The 19,687-nt window shown below is 46.4% G+C and overlaps 1 protein-coding gene across 3 annotated transcripts in view; it reads left to right on the top strand.

The window, feature by feature from the left end:
* KIAA1549 (KIAA1549 ortholog) overlaps positions 1–19,687 on the top strand; it is a 233,722-nt gene that overhangs the window by 191,600 nt on the left and 22,435 nt on the right. For 2 of the 3 annotated variants that reach the window (XM_030544254.1, XM_030544249.1), the window contains exons 12-14: positions 13,299–13,423; positions 15,289–15,303; positions 17,932–18,137. In XM_030544254.1, the coding sequence (XP_030400114.1) occupies positions 13,299–13,423; positions 15,289–15,303; positions 17,932–18,137 (346 nt within the window). The remainder of the gene's footprint in view (positions 1–13,298; positions 13,424–15,288; positions 15,304–17,931; positions 18,138–19,687) is intronic. The other variant, XM_030544259.1, reaches the window with a different exon arrangement.

Below are 19,687 nucleotides of genomic sequence, written 5' to 3'. Positions count from 1 at the left end.
ATGTGTGTGTCACATAACTAAACTTCACTAGAGCTGCTGTCGGAATTGTTCTCACCAAAGCAGGACACTGGGATATGCTGCAGCTTTGCAGAAGAGACTGGATATTGGTTTGTGGAAGACGGGTGACTTCCTCGCTCATAAATGTGCTGATTGAATGAAAGTCGCTGGTGCTTTATGAAACCACCTATATCAAGTGTTTGCAGTTTTGGCACACATAACTTCTACAGCCTCAGTCCTCACCGTGCTTCCACACCCAACTGCCTGGGCGAATGCTACCCCACTCCCTTACCACATTCAGAACTGAAACGCTGAGAAGAGTCAGTGTTGATGCATATGAGTATTTAAAAGCTGAATGTGGCTGAGAATTAGCAGGGCGTGGGATGGATGAAGATGATGGGTAGGAGGTGCATATGGAGGAGCGGGGCTGTGTGAGGACATGGAGCACAGGATGGTATCAGAACTGTTAAGTGGGTACCTAGGAAGAGTAGGGTTGTGTGGGGAGGGGCATTGAGGAAGTCTGTGAGGAAAAGGAGTGTGGTACTGCAGGGAGAGTACTGAGTGCTGTTCAGGGGTGTATCTGGGCATGACAGTTGATTGGGCTGAGGGGGCATACAGAAATTTGGACAGTGAGATGGAAATGTGGGACAAATGGGCAAGAGCTAAGTGGGGCCTGGTGGGAAGAAATGAAGCAGAGAGGAGGAGCCATGGTATGATGAACCACAAGTGGTTCAGCAGAACAGAGCTCTTCTCTGCTGCACTGTCTGCCAGTTCTTCCTCCTCTCCCCTTCACATCTCTGCTCACTCCCACCCCTTCTTCACCATCCCTCTTTGCCACCCAGATGCTCCCCCCACACACACACAGCCATTTGTCCCTTGCTGTGTCCCCGACCTTGGTTGCTCATTCCCCTTTGGCTCCCTGCAGTGCTACTGCATTGTGACCAGGGGAAACAAGAGTGATGGTGGGGGAGGCTGTGGAGAGGGAGTGAGGGGTGCGTGTGGAGACTGTTTTGGGTGGAGAGGCTTGCTGGGAAGAACGAGAGGCATACAGATGGTGCCTTGTGGGTCTAGACAGCACACAGCCTCTGCACTGACTTGTCGGCACTTGAAGGGCTCTTCATCTGCTGCTGCCTTGACTCCCTAGTGCATTGCGCTGGCAGCACTGTGGGGGAACCCTTGGTAAATCATTGTCTCTTCACAGAAGCACTTGACTCCTCTGGCTCTGTGCAGCATGGTGTGCCAGAAAGCAGAGGATGGGTTTCCCCTTTTTCTTCCCACCTATGTCTCCCTGCTCAGTGTCAGATCCCTGCACACCGAACTCACCCCTAAAAATCTCCACACCTCTCCACTCAATCCCTCATGCACCTCAAAGCTTCATTCACTTTTCCTGCCTCCTAACACCCTTCTGCCACACATGGGCTTCTCCAGAGCCCGTCACCATATTCCCTGCCTCCTGGGCTTTGTAAGGAGTAGAGCTAGTGAGTCAGGGACCAAGGCTAGCAGCATCTCAGAAAACAGAAGCAGCTGAAGGAACTTGACACTTCTGTCAGCTAATCTTCGCTCAGATCATTTAGATTATTCTAAATGAGAGAGATGAGTTCCTGTGTTTCATTTTAAAATTTCAAAACTGGTAAGAGTGTGAAAAGAGAGAGAGTACCTTGGAGTCTGAGATTTCTCTGGTGTCTGAGGGTTTTAGCAGAACTCCAAAAAAAAAAAAAAAAAAAAAAAAAAAAAAAAAAAAAGGAAAACATGGTAAAATTTCAAAAAGAAGCCTTTTTAAATGTTTCCTCTGGAAAAGTTAATAAATATTTTACTTAAAAAATCATTATGCCACATTTGAAATGTGGGCATTTTCCCTCTGCTTTAAGTGCAATCTCCATGTAGGCTTACCTATGGAATCGCTTCATAATATGTTGATGTGCAGCTGTCAGTGAGACTTTTAAAACATTTTCTTCCCGAGGAAGGGAAAGACGGACACATTAAGGAATTATATCTTCTGGCTTATTCTTTCGGTTCTTTGGTTATGTGGGTATGTACAGAATAAAACAGAATCTGGTTCAATATAATGCTGTACAAAACAGTATGGTGAATATTCATATTTGTTATTTGTATTACTGGAGCACTGAGTCATGGATTAGGATCCTATTGTACTAGGTACAGTACAAACACAATAAAAAGATGGTTTGGGCCCCACAGAGTTTACAGTCGATGCATAAAACAAGAGATAGTAAATGGATACAGACAGATGGAAAGGTAGAAGAGAACAATAAAACAGTATTGATCAACATGATAGGCCCATGGTCTCAGCACGCCAATAGCCTGACTGTTGTCGAGTGTTTTTTTGTAGGCGTCATGGCAGAAGAGAGTTTTGAAGGAGGATAATAAGGTAGTTCTTCTTAGAGTGATTGCTCACATCCATTCCAGTTAGGTGTGCGCGCCGTGCGTGCACGTTCGTCGGAAACTTTTACCCTAGCAACTCCAGTGGGCCGGCAGGTCGCCCCCTGGAGTGGCGCCGCCATGGCGCCCAATATATATCCCTGCCAGCCCGCCCGCTCCTCAGTTCCTTCTTACCGCCGTGTCGGTCGTTGGAACTGTGGAGCGCGGCATAGCTGTCCTCCACGTCCCTAGCTCTCCTAGTTCTCTATCGTTTATCTATCGTTCATCTCTAGTCCATTATAGTTGTTAATTAGTTGGTTAAGTAGATAGTTAAGTTAAATAGTTGTTAAGTAGTTCTTCGCCGGGGGCTTAGCCCTTCCCGGCACCCGGCGCCAGGCTCATGCCTGTTTCGCTGGGCTTCAAACAGTGTGTGGCCTGCAAGAAGCCCATGCCTACCAGCGATCCCCACGAAGCGTGCCTGAAGTGCCTCGGGGAATCGCACAGATCTGACAAGTGCCGCATCTGTAAGGCTTTTAAGCCAAGGACAAAGAAGGAGAGGGATCAAAGGCTCCGGACTCTCCTCATGGAGGTGGCACTTGACCCGACGGCTTCGCAGGCCGTGATCTTGGCGCCGGCACCGGATCGCACCGGCACAGAGAAGACTCCCCGGCACCGACCCTCTCCGGCACCGGAGTCAGAACCAAGGCCGTCGAAGTCCAATACTCCGGCCAGGCAGACCCGGCTAGAGCGCCCGGCCTCGACATCGGCCGCAGCGCCGCCGGCACCGTCGACTCCGGGCCCAGCGGGTCCGTCGAGTCTGGTATCGCCGAGCTCCCCCATGAGATCTGGGGTTGAGACAATGGTCCCATCCACACCGGAGACCTTCGCCTCGGCTCGGGACCTCATAGCCCTGACTGAGCCCACTCGGCTGCCACCCCCGGTACCTCCGGTGCGGGTTGTGTCCAGAGGCAAGCCCATGATGTCGGCACCGCCCAGAAGATCTCGTTCACGATCCAGGTCCCGACGTCTTGGGCGCTCCAGGTCCCGCCGCCGCTCGCAGTCCCGGCACCGCTCCCCTCAGCGGTACCGGTCGCACTCGCGGCACCGGTCGACATCGAGACGATCGCGGTCAGGTTTCAGTCGCCGAGACCGGCACCGCGATTCCAGGAGCAGGTCCCGACGCTACTCGCCGCACCGGTCGACCTCCCGGCACCGAGCCGGTGGCAGGTCCCGGTCTCGGTCGACCTCCCGGCACCGAGCCGGTGGCAGGTCTCGGTCGACCTCCCGGCACCGAGCCGGTGGCAGGTCCCGGCACCGAAGCGGCGCCCGGTACCGATCAGGATCCCGGCACCGCGACAGAACCCGGTCCCGATCTCGATCCCGGCACCGATATGACTCCCGGCACCGGTCCCCGGCACCGAGACGATCCTCCGTGCCGGCCCGCGCAGACCCTTACCATCCAGGGTCGGCCCCTCCATGGCCCTCTAGACAGCTGTCCGTATCCTCCCAGACGGACAGCGGGTATGCGCTGGGCACCGACCAGCAGACGGCGCTGTTCGGTGATCCGCCGCTGCAGGACCAAGGCCCACAACAGTGGGGATTCTGGACACCCTGGGCATACCATCAGGCCCAGGGCCCCCAGCAGCTCCCTGCTAGGCCGGCGACTGCGGAGCGTAGGGCTCGCTCCTGAAGCCTCGTTGTCTCGCCCCCCTCCCTCCCCGGAAGGGGAGGAAGGGTCCAAGCAGCAAGACTCCGCTGTGGCTCCTGAGGCAGAGGCGAGGGCTGAGGAAGACCCTCAGTTAGACACTCTCGTGCCTGGGGTCTCCTCATCCTCCTCCCCGGATGAGGCGGTGGCGGGTACCTCCTCCAACAGTCCCCCCCCGCTGGATCTCAGGGCGCACCAAGACCTCCTCAGGCGTTTGGCTCAAAATTTGAGTCTGCAGGCAGAGGAGGTCTCGGAGATAGAGGATCCAGTTGTGACCATCCTCTCTTCTGATGCTCCCACCAGGGTCGCCCTGCCCTTCATACGGACCATCCAGGCCAACGCCAACACCATCTGGCAGTCCCCGGCCTCCATCCCTCCGACGGCGAAAGGCGTCGAGAGGAAGTACATGGCCCCTTCTAGGGGATACGAATATCTCCATGTACACCCGACTCCGGGTTCACTGGTGGTGCAATCAGTGAACGATAGGGAGCGTCATGGCCAGGAGGCTCCAGCCCCCAAATCCAGAGAAGCCAGGCGGATGGACCTCCTTGGCCGTAAGGTGTATTCGGCTGGGGCGCTGCAGCTCAGGGTCTCCAACCAGCAGGCCCTGCTGAGCAGATATGCCTTTAATTCCTGGGTGGCAGTGGACAAATTTAAGGAGCTGCTGCCACAGGATGCTCGCCAAGAGCTTGCGGCCATCTTGGACGAAGGCAAGAAGGTCGCACGCACGGCCTTGCAAGCCTCCTTGGACGCTGCGGACTCGGCTGCCCGTACCCTCGCGTCAGGAGTTACGAAGCGTCGCATCTCCTGGCTGCAGGTTTCCGGCCTTCCGCCGGAGCTCCAGCATACTATACAGGACCTTCCTTTCAAAGGCCAGGGCTTGTTCTCTGACAAGACAGACCCCAGACTCAAGAGTCTGAAAGACAACCGGGTCATTATGCGGTCCCTCGGGATGCACACCCCCGTGACGCTGCGTAGACCCTTTAGGTCGCAGCAACAACAACAACGCAGGCCGTTTTCCCAGTTCCGCCAGCGGCAGGACCTTTACAGGCGCCGCGGCAGGAACGGAAGGCGCAGGCACTCGGGGAACCAAGGGGGGCAGAACCAAGGCTCCTCAAAACCCCCGCCTGGTCCTAAACCTTCATTTTGAAGGTGCGCCCGAGGGCGCAGTAACAGTTTCCCCTATGGATCCTTCCCCCCCGTTTTCCAACCGCCTTTCGTTTTTCCTCCCGGCGTGGTCCCAAATAACATCGGACCGCTGGGTCTTAAGCATGGTGCAGACGGGATACTGCCTGCAGTTTGTTTCATTCCCTCCTTCCCGCCCTCCTTCCTCGTCCCTCTTCAGGGACCCCTCTCACGAGCAATTCCTTCGGCAGGAGGTGCAGACGCTCCTCAGCAAAGGAGCTATAGAGGCGGTTCCGGAAAGCGAGAAAGGCAAGGGGTTTTATTCCCGCTACTTTCTGATCCCCAAGGCCAAGGGGGGCCTCAGGCCTATCCTCGACCTGCGAGAGCTCAACAAATACCTCGTGAAGTTGAAGTTCCGCATGGTATCCCTGGGGACCATTATTCCATCCCTGGATCCGGGAGACTGGTACGCCGCCCTCGACATGCAGGACGCGTATTTCCACATTGCCATTTGTCCGCGCCACAGACGCTTCCTCCGCTTCGTTGTGGGGGCTCTTCATTATCAATTTGCAGTCCTCCCATTTGGCCTGTCCACGGCCCCGAGGGTGTTTACAAAATGCATGGCAGTTGTCGTGGCGCATCTTCGGCGCAACCGTGTCCACGTGTTCCCTTATCTGGACGACTGGTTGATTCGGGGCACGTCGGAACAACAAGTCAACAGCCATGTCCGCGTGATCACCGGCATGTTTGCAAGTCTGGGCCTCTTGATAAACACAGACAAGTCCACCCTGAGGCCCACTCAGAAGGTGGAATTTATCGGGGCCGTCCTGGACGCCACTGTGGGCAGGGCCTCGCTGCCTCTGCAACGGTTTCAGACCATGGTGGCGATCGTTCAACGTTTGCGGTCAGCCCCATTGACGTCAGTGAGGACATGTCTAACCCTGTTGGGCCACATGGCGGCTTGCACCTTTGTGACCGACTACGCTCGGCTCCGCATGAGGCCTCTCCAGTTGTGGCTTATCAGTCATTACAGGCCGGCAAGGCAACCGTTAGACATGTTAGTCACAATCCCCCAGAAGGTCTTAGATTCTCTCGGCTGGTGGCTAGACCAGTCCGTATTATGTGCGGGTCTTCCCTTCCACCCCCCTCAGCCCTCGGTATCCCTGACAACGGATGCCTCAGATCTAGGCTGGGTGGCCCACCTAGGGACCCTGCGGACACAGGGCCTGTGATCTCAGGAGGAGGTGGGGCTACACATCAACATGCGGGAGTTGAGAGCAGTCCGCCTTGCTTGTCAAGCGTTCTGTCATCAGCTTCAGGGTCGTTGTGTCGCCGTGTTCATGGACAACACGACGACCATGTACTATATCAACAAGCAGGGCGGCACCAGGTCCTCCTCCCTGTGCCTCGAGGCGATACGACTCTGGGACTTTTGCGTAGCCCACTCCATTCACCTCAGGGCTTCTTTCCTCCCTGGAGTACGGAACACGCTGGCGGATCGATTGAGCAGATCCTTCCTGTCACACGAGTGGTCCCTTCGCCCGGACGTCGCTCTCTCCATTTTCCGGAGGTGGGGTTATCCCCGGGTGGACCTCTTCGCGTCCAAGGGGAACAGGAAGTGCCAAGCGTTCTGCTCCTTTCAGGGCAGGGAGCCGGGGTCGATAGCGGATGCCTTCCTCATCCAGTGGTCGACCCACCTGTACTATGCGTTTCCCCCGTTCCCTCTGGTCCACAAGGTCCTCCTGAAGGTGCGCAGAGACAGGGCTCTCGTGATCATGGTGGCCCCGGCATGGCCCAGGCAGCACTGGTACACCATGCTGCTGGACTTGGCCGTAGCCGACCCTGTTCCCCTGCCCCTTCATCCGGACCTGATCACCCAGGACCACGGGACCCTCTGTCACCCAGACCTGCAGTCGCTGCACCTAGCGGCGTGGCTCCTGCGTGGCTGACTGGTTCCGAGCTGCGCTGCTCCACGCCTGTGAGGGAGGTGCTCTTGAGCAGCAGGAAACTGTCCACAAGAGCCACATATTCGGCGAAATGGAAACGCTTCTCCTGTTGGTGCGTAGAGAGAAATCTCCGCCCTATGGAAGTTTTGGTAACCGAAATCTTAGACTATGTTTGGTCCCTCAAAGGGCAAGGTCTGGCCTTATCGTCGTTGCGAGTCCACCTAGCAGCTATCTCCACCTTTCACCCGGGTGCGGACGGTCGCTCCGTTTTTTCTCACCCGACGGTGTCGAGATTCCTTAAAGGGCTGGAACGTTTATTCCCTAACGTCCGTCCCCCTGCTCCGACCTGGGATCTTAACCTGGTGTTGTCCCGGCTCATGGGGCCCCCCTTTGAGCCGTTAGCTACTTGCTCCCTGCTCTACCTCTCTTGGAAGACTGCCTTTCTAGTAGCTATCACCTCAGCTAGACGGGTGTCGGAACTCCGAGCTCTTGTGGTAGACCCCCCATATACGGTCTTCCACAAAGACAAGGTGCAGCTGAGACCACACCCTGCTTTTCTGCCCAAGGTGGTCTCAGCCTTCCACGTCAACCAAGAGATTTTCCTTCCGGTTTTTTTCCCAAAACCTCACTCCTCAGGCAGGGAGCAGCAGCTCCACTCGCTGGATGTCCGTAGGGCTCTCGCGTTCTACATAGAGAGGACCAAACCCTTCCGAAAATCCCCCCAGCTTTTCGTGGCGGTAGCAGATCGTATGAAAGGGCTTCCTATCTCCTCCCAGAGGGTATCCTCTTGGGTTACGTCCTGTATCAGGACCTGTTATGACTTGGCCCATGTCCCTACGGGCCGTGTGACTGCGCATTCTACCAGGGCGCAGGCGTCGTCGCTGGCTTTCCTCGCCCGTGTGCCCATCCAGGAAATCTGTCGGGCAGCGACCTGGTCATCGGTCCACACCTTTGCTTCCCACTACGCCCTGGTCCAGCAGTCGAGGGGGGATGCGGCCTTCGGAACTGCAGTGCTCCGTGCCGCGACTTCTCACTCCGACCCCACCGCCTAGGTATGGCTTGGGAGTCACCTAACTGGAATGGATGTGAGCAATCACTCGAAGAAGAAAAGACGGTTACTCACCTTTGTAACTGTTGTTCTTCGAGATGTGTTGCTCACATCCATTCCACACCCGCCCTCCTTCCCCACTATCGGAGTAGCCGGCAAGAAGGAACTGAGGAGCGGGCGGGCCGGCAGGGATATATATTGGGCGCCATGGCGGCACCACTCCAGGGGGCGACCTGCCGGCCCACTGGAGTTGCTAGGGTAAAAGTTTCTGACGAACGTGCACGCGCGGCGCGCACACCTAACTGGAATGGATGTGAGCAACACATCTCGAAGAACAACAGTTACAAAGGTGAGTAACCGTCTTTTTTGTTGATGTTTATGGGGAGCTCCTATAACTGTTTGAGGCAACATGGGAGAAAGCACACAGGTTCTTGTTTCAAAATTTAACTAGTCAGCAGAGGAGGCTGACATGGGCTGGTGAGAGTTAACTCGATAGCTAGAGCAGGGTAGACTGTTATGGTTCAGTGATTGTCTTAGTACATACCTTCCACCTAGAGAAGGGTAGTAGATTAAACAAGTAGCAAATGAAAGAGACTTATGATATATAAACTATTGATTATAAAGATGTTTATTTGTTCAAGAAGCACCTAGAGGCCCCAACTGAAATTGGGGTCCTTTTGTGCTGTGTATGGTATAAATGCATAATAAGGGACAGTCCCTGCCCTGAACATCTTACCACAGCACCCAGCAAAATGGAGCCCCAATCCCTAATAAGGCATTTGTATGCTACCATAAAATACATATTTACTAAAAATCTAAATAGAAAAGACGAAGGGTGGGAGGTAGAACAGAGGCACAGAGTGAGGAAAATGAGGAAATTAGTTAAACAGAAATTAAATGGCGCTGTCAAAAGAGCGAAATGCCTGCAAGCTGCATGGAAACTTTTAAAAACACACCATAATAGAGGCTCATACTAAATGTACACCCCCAAATAAAAAATACCACAAGAGGGCCAAAAACATGCCCCTCTGGGTAAACAAGAGAGTAGAACAGGTGGTTAGAGACAAAAAGACATCATTTAAAAATTGGAAATCAAATCCTACTGAGGAAAATAGTAAGGAGCATAAATTCTGGCAAGTCTAGTATAAAAGTATAAGTAGGCAAACCAAGAAAGAATTTGAAGAGCAATAACAGAAGACATGAAAACCACCAGCAAAAAACATTTTTAAGTACATCAGAAGCAGGAAGCCTGCCAAAAAATCCAGTGGAGCTACTGGACCATCAAAGTGCTAACGGAGTACTCAGGACCAGACCATTGTGGGGAAGCTAAATGAATTCTTTTCATCAGCCTTCGCTGCAGAGGATATGGGGAAGATTCCCACACCTGAGTCATTCTGTTTAGGTGTCAGATCTAAGGAACTGTCCCAGATTGAGGTGTCGGAAGAGGTGGTTTTGGAACAAATTGGTAGATTAAATAGTAGTAAGTCACCCATACCAGATGATATTCACTCAAGAGTTCTGAAGGAACTCAGATATGAAATTGTAGAATTACTAACTGTGGTATGTAACTCATGGTATGTAACTCATGGTTGAAGTCATCCTCTGTACCAGATGCTTGGAGGATAGTTAATGTAATGCTGATTTTTTTTTAAAAGGCTCAGAAGCGATTATGGAAATTACGGCCAGTAAACCTAATTTCAATATCAGACAAATTCGTTGAAACTATAGGAAAGAACAGAATTATTAGATGTATAGATGAATACAATATGTTAGGGAAGAGTCAACATGGCTTTTGCAAAGGGAAATCATGCCTCACCAATCTATTAGAATTATTTTAAAGAATCAACAAATGTGGACAAGTGTGATCCAGTTAATATGGTGTACTTGGACATTCAGAATATATTTAACAAAGTCCTTTATCAAAGGCTCTTAAGGAAACTAAAAAGTCATGGAATAAGAGGGACGGTGCTTTCATGGATCAGTAACTAGTTAAAAGATGGGAAACAAAGGGTGGAATAAATAGTATTCATAGTGGAGAGCAGCAAATATCAGGGTCCCCCAAGGATCTGTACTGGGATCAGTGCTGTTCAACATATACATAAAGGATCTTGAAAAAAAGGGGAAACGGTGAGGTGGCAAAGTTTGCATACAATATGAAATTACTCAAGATAAGTAAGTCCAAAGCAGACTGCAAAGTGTTACAGAGGGATCTCACAAAACTGGGTGACTGGGCAACAAAGTGGCTGATGAAATTCAGTGTGGATAAATGCAAAGTAACGCACATTGAAAAACATAATCCCAACTATACGGACAAAGTGATGGGGTCTAAATTAGCTGTTACCACTCAAGAAAGAGATCTTGGAGTCACCAGCGATAGTTCTCTGGTGCAATGAGTGTCAAAAAAGCTAACAATGTAAGGAACCATTAGGAAAAGGATAGATCAGGGATTGGCAACCTTTGGCACATGGCCCATCAGGGAAATCTGCTGGCAGGCCGGAACAGTTTGTTTACCTGCAGTGTCCGCAGCTCCGGCCGATCGCAGCTCCCATTGGCCATGGTTCATCCTTCCAGGCCAATGGGGGCTGCAGGAAGCAGTGGCCAGCACATCCCTCGGCCCATGCCACTTCCTGCAGCCCCCATTGGCCTGGAACAGCAAACTGCTAATTCCTGAGATATATAATAAGACAGAAAAATGTCATAATGCCACCCTATAAATTCATCCTTGAATACTGCATACAGTTCTAGTCATCCCATCTCAAAAAAGATTTATTAGAATTGGGAAAAGTACAGAGAAGGGCAGCAAAAATGATTAAGGGTATGGAACAGCTTCCATACAAGGAGAGATGAAAGAGTGAGACTATTCGTCTTTGAGAAGAGACAAGAGGGATATGATAGATGTCTATAAAATCATAAATGGTGTGTAGAAAGCAAATAAGGAAGTGTTATTTACCCTTTCACATACTACAAGAACCGTGAGTCTCCCAATGAATTAATAGGCAGCAGATTTAAAACAAATGTAAGGAAGTACTTCTTCACACAACACACAATCAACCTGTGGAATTTGTTGCCAGGGGATGTTTTGAAGGCCAAAAGTATAACTGGGTTCAAAAAAGAATTAGATAAATTCTTAACCAAGATGGTCAGGGTTGCAACCCTATGCTCTGGGCATACCTAAGCCTCTGCCTGCCCTAAGCTGGGAATGGACAACAGGGGATGGATCACTCGATAAATACCCTGTTATGTTCATTCCCTCCCTAGCATCTGGCCCCAGCCACTATTGAAAGACAGGATACTGGGCTAAGTGAACCATTGGTGTTGACTCAGCAAGGGCATTCTTATGTTCTGACAAAGAGGTGCTCAAAGAGAAAGAGATCAGCTTTCATTTTCCTGTTTGTGGGGCTCTTCTGTCTATAAAAAAGATTATGTAGTGAGGAACATTTGTACCTACTATAGTGATTCTCTTTTTTTCCAGGAGTATTTTGTATTGGGATTTGAATAACCAATATACTACTTTTGCAGGAAGAGAATTTGTATGGAGTTCTTTAGATAGACAGGCAGTATGCATAGGGGGAGAGGGAAGTTGTGTTAGGAGCACTAACAAGTGCACCTGGTGGGTTGAACTTTTGATGAACTCACCTGCCTGAGCAGCACTTATTTTAGTGTGCACTCTCTAGGGAATGCTGAGGCCTGATCTACACTGGGGGAAGGGGGTGGGAGTCGATCTAAGATGCACAACTTCAGCTACGAGAATAGCATAGCTGAAGTCAACGTATGTTAGGTCGACTTAGATTGACTTACTTCTCATCCTTGCGGCGCAGGATCGATGGCTGCCACTCCCCCATCAACTCCACTTCCGCCTCTCGCCCTGATGGAGTTCCGGAGTCGACGGGGAGCGCGTTTGGGGATCGATGTATCGCGTCTAGACGAGATGCGATACATCAATCCCCGATAGATCGATCGCTACCTTAGCTGAAGGCTTTAGTAACTGGGTCAAATATCTACTAGCAGTAACAAATCTGTCACTTAGCAAGGTTGGTGGACCACTTCATGAAACCATTGCATCAGTGCACAGACAGACTATGAATGTTTGCAAGATTATATGTCCAATATGCATACTATCGCATCAGCTAATCATCTGCTGAAGTAATGAGTTTAGATTCAGTTGCATGTAGTGTATTCTGGCCTGTTATTATTTTGTATTCTGTTTTTTGAATAGCTTTCAGCTGAAATATACATGCAATTCAGAGCCTGATGGGGGAAAAACACAAGATTGCCTTTAATTGTTCTGTATATACCTACAATGAGCTAATTAAATTGAATGATAAAAGAAATTGTAGGTTATTAGTATTCCTGCAGCTCCTGAATGCCCAAATAGATGGAGGACCCATTGTATTAGATGCTTAGTAAACGTGTGGATGACACAATCCCTGCCCCAGTTAGTTTACAATCTAAATCTAAGACAAGTAAAGAGAGGTGCTGAGGAGGAAGGATGAAATAACAATAATGCTAATGTGTTTTCGCATAGACAAACTGTGCCCACAATTTGTAGGAACCAAGGGATTATATCTTTCTTTTGTTTGGTACTGCATGGAGTAAATAAAATATTCATAGTCCTGGCTGATTGTAGGCTTAAATAGTCAGCAAAACTATCAGTGTGGACTTACTTTCAGAGTTACTTTAATAGCTGGACTTGGTAACTTCATATGCTGATACTAACTCCACATTTAGTCATATTACTTTTGAAGTAACAGATGACTTTTCTGCCTGAAAAGTAATCCTGCTAGTTGCTAAGGTGAAGGACTTTCTGTTACAATTAAGATTACCTTTTTAAAAGTGTAAACAGCTTACTTAACAATCCTGTCATGTATATCAGTGAAGTCACAGGGCACAGCATTGCCACAGCCTAATTTTACAATTCCCACACTCATGACAAAGGTAATTAGTTATTTATTATAAGCCAAAATTCTTTCTCAGAAGAACTTTGACAGTCCTACCAACATATGTTCTTATGAAATCTCCTTGTATCTGCTGGCCATAGCCCTTTATAAACCTGTCTAACATTTCATTCATCTTTTTATATCTTCTTTTTTTATGTCTGCAGAGTTTCCCCTTCAGATGCTGACTCCACAGCGAGTGAACAGTCCAGTGGGAGAGAAACAGAGGAAGAAACTGCAAGACCATCAACCACTGCTAATGAGGGCAAAACACGCAGAGCTCCAAAGAGTGGTTTGTTACCTTTTTTTCTTCAGTCTCTTGCTGCAGTGTTTTGGTAGGGTACACCTCAGATACATTTCAGTGCTGCTACTTTCTAAAAAGTAATTTTTGTCTATTGGATCTTCTTGTTTTGGTTCTCCAGCATTTTTTTTCCCTCTGTTTATTTTCGCTTTTCATACATTGCAGTTGGAGAGCAGCCTGTTTCTTTCGTTCAGGCATGCATCTGATCCAAGTGATATAACACCAATCACCCTCCCTTCTCTCATCCAGCAAATATGTTTCTAATGACTCTGTTGGTAGCAATTTTGCAGGAAATTAGAGGTGCAGGAAGATCACAACAGGACTTGACACCATGGGGGCATGTGTCTTTAACTGTGATTTTGAAAAACAAAGATTTAAAAATAGTTTGGAGAGCTAAGAGTTTAAAAATCAGTATGGTGCTTGTGCATGGTATAATTTAGAAGCCAAGATGCCTTATTGTTAGCACGAAAAGTTTGGTAAAGACTTGTTGGCATCTCATGGGAAATACTGCACACTATTCAGCTCACCCTTGTCATGGTTTTTATTCCCTCTTACCCCATTTTAAAATATTTAAAATGTTTGCATGAACCACAGGATTTTGATTAAGAGCTCACACTTCTATTCATATTGCTTACTTCTCATTGGAGATTTTAGGACCAGATCCTCAGCTTGTCAATCACGGTAACTCTAGTGTGGAGGTCCAGATACATTACAATCCTGTTTTGTGCAAATGTCCTTAGCAGTAGTAAAACGAGAGAGAAGGGATTACTAGAAATACCACAGGCAAATCCCTCTATAAAGTTGAAAAGTGTTCAGAGTTTTCCGTGAGGTGCCTACTGAGGAATGCAATGCCAGTATACTTGAGCTAATAGCATACATTTCCCAGTGTTCCATTGTGTCAGAGAAGAGATGAGTAAGATGCAAGAGGTCTTTATTATAATATCAATCACTAGTTCCCTTCCAAAGCACCTGTTTTTCCCTAGTGTGTGCTTCTACTTATGCAGTGCTCAGAACACTGAATGATCCTGAAAAGGCTGCTTTGGTGAGGCTAGTTTACCTCCTGGATGAACATTCTGTTGTAGCATGTAAGCAAACAAAACACAAAGTAGGCAAACGCTGCCAGAAAATCAAAAAGTGTGCTTCCTAATAAACTAGTATGCAATACGGGCCCCTTGCATATACCTTTCACGAGGTGACCTTTTATTTTATAAGATATCATCTTAGTGGCCTAGGGTGTATGTTTTAATGTCTTATGTTTGCTATAAGGACCAGAATTAGTCCCTGAATAAATGGGTATAATATTAGTGTTTTATGAGGAGTTAATGTTGTGAAAGACTGTTGGACTACTACTTGTTTCAGTCTATGTGAATCCAACCCTATTCAATACTATCCCATTGCCTCCTGCTGGGAAACTCCCTGTTTGTTCCTTTGTTTCACATCTTCTTCCGAGTTTCCATGTTAGGCTTTAGGGAGTGTTAGACGTTGTTGCATCAAGAGCTAATTGTAGCTGTGTCTTAATTATCCGGAAAGATTTGCTGCAGAGCTGTGCAAAATGTGTCCTCTTTTTCCCTTCTGCCATTCGGGGGCTGAAGAAGCCATTTCTCAGTAATTGGTCCTCCTGATCAAGGGATAAAGGGGGCTATTTTTAATGTTCAAGACCAGACACCACTGTAATGGTGTATTTTACTGCTGCTAAACTCCAGTGTCAGCCTCCTTTTCCTACAGCTAAGGCTTGGCAATCATGTATCTCAGCACCTGAGCGCCCTTTTTATCATATATTTTTCTAAATACCATTGCTACTGAATTATTCGTAACTATGGTGTCATCTTTCTTTGCTTTCTCCTTTATGCTGTCAGGAGCAAACAGAGTGGGTAAGTATCCAGACTACTGTTTGACAGCCTTTCTTTTACTCCAGTTTTGTGGTACAAATGTAAATAAAGATCTTGAGAAAGATTAACTAATTGTATCTGAAGTTTGAGTCAACTTGTCCTCAGAGTCTAAAAACCAAGATTGATTTTGAGCAATTTACCCTCAGAAAGAATACTCAACAACACAAATTATATTAAAGGGTCATTTGTTTATCCAATAGCAAGTGCATTTTTTCTAATTGAGGCTATTTTTTTTAATGATGTGATTTGTGATGTTTTGGCTAAAGTATTGCATGCTAAAGTGATCTCTGTTATTCTTTGCCTCTTAGTTTCCTTCCTTGAACAGAATGTGAATAATTAATATCTTTTAAATGGCCAATAGTTATGCTGCTGTGGACTCTGTCAGTTGTTCAGTTTAATGTAGGATATATTATTAGATAGCTCCTAGCCCTGAGTGGTATCATTGTGACTCATAAATTTAAGTCTTTACTTCCGAGGGACTGGATGGCTCAAGGGGTTGATAATGGAATAATGAGCCTTCACTTGTTCACAATTATTACTCTGCCCAGGTCTGTTGGGACTAAAACTGATCAGTTGGCTATTCAGTGTCATATGTGAAAATAGGTTGGTGGCTTTATTACTGTACCTACTACTGCCCATTGACTACAGTGGACTTTGGACGATGCCCGTTGAAGGGAAATAGCTGCACTTGGACTTTCTTTGTGTTAAATTACAGGAACAGAATTAAAGAGGTTAGATCACATTTGTACAAGAAACTTCGGTTTTGTAAAGACAGGCTTTTGCAGAATTCTTAAAACCAATACAAATGTTCTATGTCTTTTGTTTATGTTCTAGTGGAAATAATTGTTTTAACAAAGTAGCATTCCCCTTTGCACTTGGAACCCACGCATTGTGTTAATTACTGAGAAGCTGAAAGTGAAAGTAACTAGAATTGACAGTGAACAAGAAAAACTGACTAGTGTGATTAAATTGTTCAAGAGGAAAGGAAACAAACACCATAGATAGCAAAAAGTAAATTAGGTGATTAAAATTATTTATTTTTAATTATCTGAGTTGTTGTGAGTAGCAAAGATAAACTCAATGAGATATCCATAGGAGATTTGTTATCCATTTTAATATTTAATATTATTTAAATAAAATGTTTAATTCTCTTAATTGTAGGTTAGCAAATTACAGATGTGATTAATTGAAATAATATTACAATCATTTCAGAGACTTTTTTCCACTTTTAGTATATACAGAAGGAGTTAGTTTTCGTCTTTCATTTTTCTGTTTAAAAGGACACAATCATCTTAAAATATGCTACTTTCTGCATTTGTATTAAAATAATATTTATGATTGATGCTTAAAAAAAAAAGGCAAGATAAAATTTCTTGTTTTTTTCCATGTGTTCCTTTAATGCTTTTGACAGCACTCTTTTGTATAGTCTGTTTCTCTCGTTCTTTTGTATATCAGTCCTTTAGGTCTCAGTCCTGCAAATTATTCCACATGGGCAGTCTCCAGGACCTATGCAGTTTTTCTGACTCACCTCTTAGGGCTTCCACAAGCATACAAATGCCTTCACATGGAGTTTGTTGTAGGAATAGTGAGTTTCTTCCTTTGCTTGCAGTCTTTCATGCAGAAGCAGTGGGGAGAGGAACATATTTTTTTCAAAAAAAAAAAATTATTGTAGAACCACAAAAACTGGCAGAAGGACATATGGGGCAGGTGTAGTACTTGAAAGTACTTTTAATTAATTTTGTTAAATTGACCATATTTCAGATTGACATTGTCTCTGTAGCTTTCATTTATAGTATAGGCACTGTGAACAGAAAGTTATGGATAAGATTAAGGTTCTGACTAAGTAGTATAGTTGCATATTTTGAAACTCATTAACCGACTAGTACAAAAACGTAATAAGATATTTGATGAGCTCATTATCAAGCAAATGCCCATTGGTTCCCTAGAATGACTCTTGTAGGTATATTTGAATTGTAGGTGTAGAAATTAATTTTCCCAACAAATCACAGCAAAGCACTATTTATACAGCTAAACATCTAATGCTAGACTGTTTACCATCTGTTGGTAAGAAAAAACAAACCATTAAAAAACTTAAATTTGTAAAAATTGATTGTGAAACTATATTTTGGACAGATTTTTAAATCTTTGTTTAGTTGAGAAATTGCCCTCGCTATCACTTAGCATTTTGCAGTTCAAAGTTTTTATTGGCTTTTAAAACTCATTTGTGGAATCTGAGCCTTCTTAAGTAATGTTATCAATAGCAATTTGTAGTATGTACTAGAGCATTCTAAATAGCTTTTGATGGGATAAAACTGTTTTGAACTTTTTATCTTTGTAAAATATCAAATACTTGATTTAAAAAAATAAAGAATGATCGTTCACCCTCAGGAAGAAAAATGAAAAACTTTTTTGTAATCTGCAAACTACTGAGTAAACTGCCTGCAATAAATCTGCAGCGGATGGAAGGCATCCAGTGCAAATTAAGTGCAGCGGCAAAGATGGCATAATGTTGTAGTACACCATTTCATGTTATCTTATGTGGCAAGACATTTGACTGAGTTGATCCTAGCTATGACATTGTCTTTTATTTTATTTGTTCTGGTAATTCAGGACCTCCGCAGCCCAGTAGTGGAAACGAGCAGCACTCCTCAGCCTCTATCTTTGAGCATGTGGACAGGATGTCTCGTTCCTCAGATGCAAGTAGACGGGTCCCAAGCAAGATCCAGTTGATTGCCATGCAGCCAATTGCAGCCCCTCCAGCTCAGAACTCAGCACTGTCTGACCGAGTAGCAGAGTCCAACAAAATTAACAAAGAGGTATTTTTCAGATAGTGTTTGTGTGCATGATTATAACAGGGTTCAAAAAAGAACTAGATGAGTTCATAGAGGATAGGTCCATCAATGGCTCTTATCCAGGATGGGCAGGGATGGTGTCCCTAGCCTCTGCTTGCCACAAGCTGGGAATGTGCAACGGGATGGATCACTTGATGATTACCTGTTCTGTTCATTCCCTCTGGGGCACCTGGCATTGGCCACTGTCGGAAAACAGGATACTGGGCTAGATGGACCTTTGGTCTGACCCAGTATGGCCGTTCTTATGTTCATGCAATGGTGTATATACAGTGGAATACACTTTGCTAATTGAGAAGGAGAGCAAAAAGGTTCGCATTTCCCTTATATGTAGAGAGGCACACTTCAGATGCTGTGAATGGTTTTTTCTTTTATAAGTATGTAGTCTTGAGTTGCCTGTTGTTTTGGGTCATAGACAAAAACCTGACCTTTTGTTTAAGCTCTGATTTAGGTATATCTTAAAACTAGAGGAGTGACACACTGTTTACCATGCAACCTTGAGTTACTATGCAGGTACTAATAAACACTCTGTGGTGCGTGGTGGCTCTGTAAATTGTGTCACACCTAAATGGTTGGGTTATCTGGGTCTAATTCTGCATGCTTCTCCCAGCTGCTGCTCTGTTTCTCATTTTGTACTTGATTGAAGATAGTCTCCTTCCCCTGCTTCTAGGTTAAAAGCTCAATTCGTCCTTTGTGTTCAGTGCCTTACATAATATGTTGAAAAGTAAATTAATACATCTAATACCTGTAGACAGGGAAGTCCAGGAAAGGTAAATTTAACTACTAAGAAAAATCCTGCTATGTGCATTTGTCTAATGACCTTTTTATACTTTTGTAAAAGATTATAGTGGGTTTTATATTTTGTGCTTTTTGTGCACCTCAACACAGTTCCACAAGCACAGTGGTCATTAAGGGCCTGATCCAGTACCTACTGTAATCAATGGAAAGAGTCCATTGACTTTGGTAGGTGTTGGACCAGCTCTAAAGGCAGTGGTCTATGTTTAAACTGATGACCTGAAGAACCTATTGCCAGGCCATGGACCATTCCACTCCGTCTTCCCTCTTCCAACTCCGCTCTTCAATCAGCTCCTTAAGTTCTTGCCCCTTGTATTATGAGGGTTTTTTTGTAAAGGGAATCAGAGACAGACTTTGGCTATAGCTATCAAATCTCTCTTATGATGGGCGCAGGCAGACATGTGCCACATACACCCTTGGTTGCAATCTAATTTCAGTGGAGCAATGTTTCTCATGGCAACTGGCAGGACTTCTTGTTATTCATCATGCCTTTTATTAACACTCTGCCATTTCTCTCTAATTTCACTTGCTGTGTTATTGATTATACCATGTCTGATAGCATATCTGCCTGGGGAGATTATGAGTCTGTTACCTGCAAAAGGACAAGATAACTGAGGAAGGACATGTGTGCCAGTTTCAAGTTGCTTGCTTTAGCTCTGGCTGTCCTTTTTATTGCACAGCAGTACTAGGCTCTATTTGCAAAAGTGTATCTCATGGTTTTC

This window comes from Gopherus evgoodei, chromosome 1 (genome assembly GCF_007399415.2).
Source record: "Gopherus evgoodei ecotype Sinaloan lineage chromosome 1, rGopEvg1_v1.p, whole genome shotgun sequence".
Classification (NCBI taxonomy): domain Eukaryota; kingdom Metazoa; phylum Chordata; order Testudines; family Testudinidae; genus Gopherus; species Gopherus evgoodei.
The sequence above is the reverse complement of the archived record's forward strand: the minus strand, read 5'-3'. Positions and strand labels throughout refer to the sequence as shown.